This window comes from Lactuca saligna, chromosome 6 (genome assembly GCF_052625555.1).
Source record: "Lactuca saligna cultivar CGN05327 chromosome 6, ASM5262555v1, whole genome shotgun sequence".
NCBI classification, from domain to species: Eukaryota; Viridiplantae; Streptophyta; class Magnoliopsida; order Asterales; family Asteraceae; genus Lactuca; species Lactuca saligna.
This window is the reverse complement of record NC_136422.1, coordinates 1,806,381-1,815,815: the sequence shown is the minus strand read 5'-3', so window position 1 is coordinate 1,815,815 and position 9,435 is coordinate 1,806,381. Positions and strand designations below refer to the sequence as shown.

At 35.0% G+C, this 9,435-nt stretch overlaps 1 protein-coding gene across 1 annotated transcript; it reads right to left on the bottom strand.

Annotated features, from left to right (window-relative positions):
- Positions 1–594: 594 nt before the first annotated feature.
- On the bottom strand, positions 595–3,340 carry LOC145001407 (putative WRKY transcription factor 48). The gene is made up of 3 exons (XM_078960783.1): positions 2,737–3,340; positions 1,830–1,973; positions 595–1,496 (listed from the first exon to the last, which is right to left on the bottom strand). The coding sequence occupies exons 1-3, from the start codon at positions 3,207–3,209 to the stop codon at positions 1,040–1,042; spliced, it is 1,074 nt and encodes a 357-aa protein (XP_078816909.1). The 5' UTR covers positions 3,210–3,340; the 3' UTR covers positions 595–1,039.
- Between the last annotated feature and the right edge of the window lie 6,095 nt (positions 3,341–9,435).

Sequence of the window (9,435 nt, the reverse complement as noted above, 5' to 3'; positions counted from 1 at the left end):
ATTTTTAGTTTATTTTTACCTACTAATTATAATTTAAATATAGTATGTAATACTTATAATATATATTTTTATATATATTAAATTATATTAATTAATTAGAAATATCAAGTTTGTCTTTTGTTCATCAAATTCGTATAAAAATTTAAATACATATTGAAATTAAAAAAAAAACGATAACGGATTTTACAAAATCTTATAATTAAAAGTGTGTGTGTTTGATATTTATATAAATGTATGTATAATATTTATTTAAAAGTATGTATGTATAATATTTTTTTATAAATACATGTATAATATTGATTTATAAGTTTATTATAAATATAATTTTTTGTGTTTAATATTAATGTAATAAAAAATATAAATTATATATTTGTTAAAACTAAATTAATAGAAATGTGTGTTTGACAATGTATGTAAGTTGTAATAATCGAATATATTAGAAATATATTTTTTAAGGATAAAAATAAGATAAAAAATAGAATAGGATTGAAGATGAAAAATTATTTATTTTATTTTTAATTCATTGTTGAGGAGAATAATAGTGGTTGGTTAGAAATGATCTAAGCTTCCATAAGGGTCATATCACATCACAAATGTTATGAAACATGTTTTGCGGAAACCATTAATTTTGCCTTACATGGCTACATATAATTTGGACAATTACACGCAACAAGAACCTATAATTGAAATTCATGAGATGTACAAAATCATACTACCCTAATCCCCATAGCAAAATATGGGAATATCTGTCAAGTACAACGAATAAACAAAAGAACCAACATAAACCATGCTATCCGCCCCATGATTATCCAGCCAAAAACCCAAGAAAAAAAAACCTAGTCATTGTACACTGATCGATGATCAAACTTTGCTACGCAACAGTGAAGTGGGTGTTTCTTATTACCTAAAAATAGGTAATTAACACGCGAAAAACCGATCCTTGTACATTGTTAGCACATAAGACTACTAAAAAGATTCCTGAATGCTTGAGAAAGTAGCTAACTATATATAGTAGTTAAAATTATCAAACCCTGGCCCCTTAATTCTGTTCTTTTTTAGGCTCGTCTTTCCGGATCTGGAACGGAACAACATCCTGGAGTAGTCCATGATCTCTAAGTAATGAAGAAGAAGGTGAAGGGAAAGCACGTCTTTCTTGAAGGAAATGGGAGTACGATGATGGATGAGCACTGGAATTAGTGGTGCTAAAGCTTAGAGAAGATGAAGTTGATGTTTGGTTATGGAAATAGGGTTGTAGTTGTTGTTGTTGATAGTGAGGCTGTGCAAAAAGAAATGAAGAAACACCCAGACCATCGCCACCACCAAGACCGCCGTAGCCAGCACTTTCCGGCAAGATTCCAATACTTCCTCGAGGCGTCATGGGATAGGGGTGAGTGTGGGTACCTTCATAAGTAGTGATTACAATGGATGGATCATCTGATGATCTTTCCACTCGCTTCTTCACTCCACACGCCACACTTGTACACCGATGGTAACTCCTGTTAAATTGAATGCAATCTTATCAACTTTCTTTTCACTGTATGAATGCATCAGAACACCTCATAAAACGATGTTACTCGATGATGACTTCCTCTCATTGTAAATGGAGGAAAGATGAAGCTCGGTATACACTATATATAGTATATACTAGGGCAAACAATATATATATATATATATATATATATATATATATATATATATATATATATATATATATATATATATATATATATATATATATATACAGAGAGAGAGAGAGAGAGAGAGAGAGAGAGAGAGAGAGAGAGAGAGAGAGAGAGAGAGAGAGAGAGAGAGAGAGATATGTTGTATACCTAGGAAAAGGGCTGTTTTTCACAGCTTTCTGGCCGTATTTTCTCCATCTGTAACCATCATCCAAGTGATCAATATCACTCTTCGTCATGAATGCAAATCTTGGTTCCCTTTGCTTTTTTGGGTTCTTCTTTTTGGGTTTCAACCTGCAAAACACAATATAACACCCACATATTAATTCAAGCATAAAACATATATAATCCACTACAAAAAGAACCTTTTTTTGTAAGTAAAAACAATACGGATAAAAAAGAATAAAGATTTATCAAATCCAGAAAAACTGATGCATCACATAACAGCTGTTCATCAAATCTAGTTTTAGGTGTGTGTACGTGTGTGAAAAGGCCTACCTTTCCTTGATTAGAAAACAAAGATCTTAAAAAAAACACCGCGTATGTGAGCAACTAACAAATGGTTTACTTTCTTAGGGTCAAAAGCTACTGAATTTATATATACACCAGAAGATTATAATGAAGCATGGGTGTTAAGAAATGGGTTCTCTTGATATTTATTTAGCTATGAAGACTCATTGAAGAACGCATATAGAACCCTTGTGTTTGTGAAAAATACAAAATTAGTCCACACTTCAGTGTGAATTAGGATACGGGTTTCCTTAAAGTTCTTATAAACGAAAGATTAACTATGTAATAAAACACACACACACTCACACACGAAACGCCCGTAAGTTTGTGCAAACTGTAAAGAAAAAGGTTTTCTTGATACTCATTCAGCAATGATCGATGGATTGTTGATGAACACATAAAACCTCACGGGTACGTGAAACCACAATTAGCAGCTCATCTGTATGAATTAGGAGATGGGTTTTCTATAATTTTTTAGTTTCTGAAAAGATTAGTTATCATAAAGCACATACGCGTGTGTTTTTGTAAGTGGAAAAAGGGGTCTTACTGTTTGTTCGTAGTATTCTTTTCTTGATCATCATCTTCTACATCCTCATGTTGTTCTTCCTCATTCTCTTGCGCTGATCTTCTGTTATTCTCCTGATCAACATTATTCGCAGCCTCGTTTGAAGACGACGAGATAGAGGATGAGTTTTGTGTTGACGTGTTAACCATCTCAGGCGTCTCCGTCACAGTGGAAACTGACGGTGGGAGAGACGGTGGTTCAAGTGTTGACGGAGGGTGAATCTGTAGCTTCTCCACTACCAAATTCGGTGGAGTAGGCTGTTGAAGCAAATCGAAGACAGACGCGCCACCGTAGTCCTGAAAAGACATCATATCCAAGTATCCTTGTGGTATTTCAAAAAAGCCACTACCACCACCACCACCACCATAGACAGCCGGAATCTGATCGGAAAATGTTGAGTTTGCCATCAAGTTTGAATTCTCTGCGTTGTTCTTTAGCTCCTCTTTCTTGTCCATAGACTCATCAAAGGTATAGATTCTTCATTTGTAGGCTTTCCGCGGAGAGAGAGAGAGATGTATAGTATGGTTTGTTTTGAGTATAGTGTGAAGAGACCTTTTTGATAGTTCTTGTGTTACAAAAAGTGGAGAGAGAGAGAGAGAGAGAGAGAGAGAGAGAGAGAGAGAGAGAGAGAGATGGCTTCTTATGGAATTTAAAGTGGGGTCATTTACAACTTATTTCCCTAACTCTTAATAAATTACATTTGACCCCTTCTAGTCTTCAATTCAATCACTCAACATATAAAATTATAGATCTGATTCATCCCGTGAAAACAAAATTTTATTCTTGCATAATTTCTTCGATGTATGATTACCTTCTTCTAAAAATGAAATACTTTTTTTGGTTTATAAAAAAAGATACTACACTCTTTTGATAAAGATTCTTTAGATTGAAGTTTAATTTGTTTTTTGATTAAGATTCTTTAGTTTCTTAATTCAATCTTATTAACGAATAAAATTGATATTTGCATGACATATATTTTAATTAGATAATATATATTAATACTATCATCAACGTGTCATACTGTTCATCAATTCGTAATTAAGCATCTTAACATATTGTCCTAAGTTTGAGTCTTAAAATCTTTAAACGTACATATACTAATCTATATATATATATATATATATATATATATATATATATATATATATATATATATATATATATATATATATATATATAATAATAATAATAATAATAATAATAATAATAATAATAATAATAATAATAATATTATATTTTCATATATAGTCATGAATCATGATTGATAAAAATAAATAGGGGTAAAAGGTTCTAAAATGGATATAAAAGAAAATAAGTGTGAAGGGGGGTATCCGGGTTTTGACGGGGTATTTGACGGTGGGATGTAAGCCATTAATTGAAAGACGAATAATTAGTCTGCGTTTTCATACGCGGGGTTGTTGACCGGGAAACGGTTTTTGTGTAAACCAACTTACGATTACACGTGTTTACTAAACATTTTTGGCTCGTGTGACCAAAAACCACCACATTTTTTTCCATTCTACATTTATAGAAAACTCAAAGAATATGCTGAAACACAATTTTTACAAGTAGCTGTCAAGGTCTTCATTTTGATTTTAAAGTCATATGATCATAAGATTCTATATGTTAAAAACAATCTCAATCATATTAGTATCAATTGTGAAGCATGATAACTACTAAGATCTTAGAATCTAGGATGAGAGGATTTTACATGAGTTTTTAGTCTTCTAAACCCCTATGCAATTAATCATTTCTACTAACAAATTGATGTGTAGATTAGAAAATTCATCATTTCAACTCACTAGTACAAAAATGATATACCGACACACCATAAAAGTGTGACCATATACGTGTAGTAATATTTTTATTATTTACTAAAAGTGTGACCGAATGTGATGTCATTGTATGAGTCTTACGGTCACTTTAAAATTTAGTGTTTGTATGATATGAAAAAGATGGTCATATCATAAAATCGTGGCAATTGGTTATGAAATTGTGTTGTTATAATCAATCATTTTATCGAATATTGTGGCATTATATCGTCAGTAGACACGTTTTTTTTATGTAATTGTAGCCTATCACCGAATGACGAACATACATGTTGTTTGAATGTGGTGTTTTTCTAATAAATTGCCATACAATTCGAAGCTTATTAAGATTATTGACTATCTTTTGCAAACATGCAATTACGATGAACATGATCATGTTCACTAAATGGTCGTATGCAATTAATTTCATAAGAGATAATTTGCTAATAATTAGTCACAAAACAATCTTTTATTGTGACTATTATCTATTATATATAGAGAGACAATTAAGTGAAATATTACCATAAGTATTATAAAGACACATATTTTATTATAATTATGGATTTAATATTATATTATAATTATGGATTTAATATTATCATACGATCATATTTATATTACTTATCATGACCACGTTATTTTTTTATATTCTCACACAAAATTATTATCTAAACGTGTGTATATTCCTAATTTAAAAGTACATTTTATTTTAATTAAAATTTGATTTTTGAGAGTCCTCACAGCATGGCGTGGCAAGGCATTTTGGGTCGTGAGTCTCTTTTGACTCGCCACGACAAGGAAAGTATAGGCCATGGTGTGGCTGCTGTTGACGTCTTAAACCCTAGTTTTTTTTTTTTTTTTTTTTTTTTTTTATTTTTTTTTATTTTTAGTTTTGCACCATATTTAAAGGAATTAGGAGGCTAGGGTTTGCTCACCCTTAGCCTCCACTACCCTCTTTAGCTCTGAAAAACCCTATTTCATTTTCCTCCATTTTTGAAGCTTTCTTGAGTGGTTTTGGGAGATTTTGAAGGAAGAAACAAGAAGTAGTAAACCAAGGATCCGCAAGCAAGTCTCATTTCCCTCCCTAGCTCGATTTATGTACCATTGTAAGTTTTAAAGGCTCCACCTTTATGTTACTAGGATGATAATTCTTTAGCTTTGTACCATTTTCTTCTAGATCTTGTTGGTAGGGATGGTGGGATTTCATAAATGTTGCAACTTTATGAATCTCTTGATCATTTTGAGTGAATCGTGGTTTGGATCTGAAGTACGGTTGATTGATTGAGCCATGCATTTGATTTTGCGTATAATCCTTATTTTTGGCCTAATATGAGTCCAAATCATGCATTGGATATGAATGTCTAAAACACCAACATTTAAGTTGGTTTTAGTGTTAGGAGTTCTTCTAGAGTGAATGGGTTAAGGACTTGAGGGATTAACTGCTTATTGGTTGAGCCCATGCTATCATTTTTCATTTTTGGACCTACGAGTTGAGATTTTGACCTCATAGATAGTCTTAAGGGATAAAGTTTGAATCTTCATCCATTTAGATAGCAAAATTGACTAAATCGGAGCTTTGGAACCTTTTTGAATTGGAGGATTCGGCTTAACCCATTAAGATGTTTTAAACCCAATGCCCACGACGTAGTGACTGGGGAAAACAACGTATGTTTTATCGTTTGAGGGCCACGACGTGGCAAGTCAAATTTAACAATTGACTTTTTGGCTTGAGTTAACTTTTGACCAAACCTCTAGCTTTGGAAGGAAAACTAAAGGTGTACCTTGTATAGCTGTATAGGTGGTATATAGTATTTGTACTCTCGACAGTAGGAGCGATAGTAGTTGATTATCATCTGATAGGTGAGTCTACTCACTATACTTATGGGTTGAAGTCACCAATTCCGGTCCATTGGACTGTGTAAGATTAGTTGTACTTGTATGAAAGACTATGGGGGTAGCCAATGATAATTTCATAAAAGACCATGGGGGTAGCCCATGACACTTGGGTGTAGGGTTGTAAACGAGTCGAGTCGAGCCCGAGCCTGGTCAGGCTCAGCTCATGCTCGTTTAAGTTATACAAGGCTCAAGCTCGAGCTGGGCTCGATTGGAGCTTTCTTTTACTAAGCTCGGCTCGGGCTCGTAAAGAATTATACAAGTTCGGATCGGGCTTGGGCTCGGCTCGTTTGTCGTTTGATGTTCCTAAATAAGCTTAAGCTCGTCTCAAGATCGTTAAGAAACTCGTTTACTAATACCCGAAATCCATAATTTCCCAAATATGTTTTTATTTTAATATATGAAAATAATAATAAATTATATTATATAAAGGATCGTTTAGGCTCGCGAGCCTAATCGAACTTAGTGACATAGGCTCGAGCTCGGCTCGGGCTCGTTTAAAACCGGGTTTGAGTAGCTTGGCTCGTTTGCACCCCTACTTGGGTGTTAAACCATTAGGGAAGCCCTTTGCATTTCATGGAAACACCATAACACTTGGTTGTAAGACCCCAAGGGTAGTATATGACATTCCAAGGAAAAGAGCATGGGGTAGCCTATGGCAATTGTGTGTATGGTATTTGGTATATTGGGGAAACTTACTAAGATATGTACTTATGGTTTTGTGATTTATATTTTAGGTACTTACAATTGGGGAAGGGTCCGCCATGATCGTACATCATCCTTGTAATGACCCGACTCTCAAGTATGGACTTTACAACTTTTTTTCATATTTGAAAGGTCTACTCGACAAGTTGGATGTCCTAACTCTTCGAGTAGGAACGTTTTTGGCTACGTGTTTAAGTGACCAAGTCGACGAGTCGGAGGACACGACTCGACGAGTTCGAGCTGAAGGATGAAACCCTAATTTCTAGGGTTTTGCACGCTATTTAAAGGATCCTTTGCCTCCTTAGCCTCCCCTAACATCCCATTGCGAGTCCAAAAACCCTAATTCGTGTATGCTCCATTTTGTGTGATTTTCAAGCTTGGAAGGTGATTTGGAAGAAGAAGACTTGAAGTATAAGAGGATTTGTGCATAGAGGAGTTGGTGGATCTGACTCTTCTGCTTATTGGCATCAGATCAAAGGTAACAAGTCGTTACCTTGACCTTCCCTCTTTCTATATCACTTTATGTTTAAGATTAGGGCTTTTCTAGCATATATATTAGCCATTTTTTGGTATGGGCTAGGATCTGAAATTGCAACTTCAGATATGAGCTTATCTTGGTCTCTATAGCTATAAAGTCTCCAACTTTAGCAAGTATGAACCTTCCCTTTTGAGTTAAACCCCATTATAAGCTTGGATTTGACATTCTAAGCCTTTAGAGCCTTGTATGCACGTAAAGTTTGCAACTTTATGTGAAAAACATGCCTTAGGAAGCTTTATCTGTAATATGGAGCTTTGGAGTTGCTTAAAAAGCATATGAATGGAGAAAGGACTGAAGGGACTCATTGAGTTGCATGGCCAACTCAGCGTATCCGATGAAGATTATCGTGCAAGGATTTCTGCATGGACTTAGCGAGTCAGTAGGATGACTCGGCGAGTCAGCTAGGGTTTTCCTGACATTTGGACATGCATGAACTCAGCGAGTTGTAGGGAAACTCGACGAGTCAACTGGGGATTTCATGACTTCCCAAGTTATGGAAGGACTCGATGATTCGGGTCAACATGGACTGTTGACATTAACCATTGACTTGGACTTTAACCAAGGGTTGACTAGTTGACTTTTGGGGCATTTTGGTATATTAGAAATTTATGGAAATGGTCTTATGGTAAATATAGTTGGTGGAGTTCATGGCCGTGGTTTGAGAATTTGAGATTATTACATCGATTCGACAGTGGAGAAGTGAGTTATCCTCACTATACTAAGTGGTCGAAGGCACCAATGTCGGACCGTTGGATATGATATCCTAGCAGTTGTATTATGTTGAGTAAGAGTTAGTTATGCATGCTAGTTGATATGCCAGTTGGTAGATCTATAGGGCTACCTGTTTTATTACCTGAGTATTTGTATGTGCATTAGTTATGTTATATGTCGAAATATTATGTGGGTTGGGTTGAAGTTATACTGCTTCGTACGGTAGCCAACAAACCCTAAAGTATTCCATATATGACCTGAGGGTCGGGTGGGGCATGCCAGACTCGTATTGAGGACTCGGGATTATTCCAGATACAAGCTGAGGACCTGGTAGGGAATGCCAGACTCGTACTATAGGATTGGGAACATTCTAGATACGAGCTAAGGGCCGGGTAGGGCATACTAGACTTGTACAGTGGGCTCGGAGGCAATCTAGATGTAAGTTGTAGGCCCACAAGGCAATCCAGACTCATAATGTGGGCAAGGGGTAATCCAGTATGTAAAGTTGTGGACCCAGTACATGCTGTTATTTATATATGTGTTATTTGTAGTGTATCGGTATTTTCGGGGAACTCACTAAGCTGTGGGCTTATAGTTTCAGTTTTTGTTTCAGGTACATCAGATGATCGCGGGAAGGCAAAGGCGTGATTGATATTGCTATATTTATACATGTTTTAGGCAATATTTAAGTACATTTTAATTAATGTTTTGGTCATTTTCATGGAATAATGATACTTATAGGGTTAAATTGTATTTTGCAGCCAAATAGAAGACATCTTGAAGAAAAGGGACTAAAAATGTCAAAGAATGGAACTTTGGGGCATGAAGACTTGAAAGAATAAAAATCCAGCAAAAACATGTACTCACGACGTGAGTATTGAAGGCTCACGACATGAGCTGGGACATTCCAAAAGATAAGCATCGCGTAGAAGAATCCTTGTTGAACATGGATAGATGCTGAGCTCATGACGTGAGACTTACTTGCTCTCGACGTGAGTGTAGATAATTCAGACTATATAAATAGGA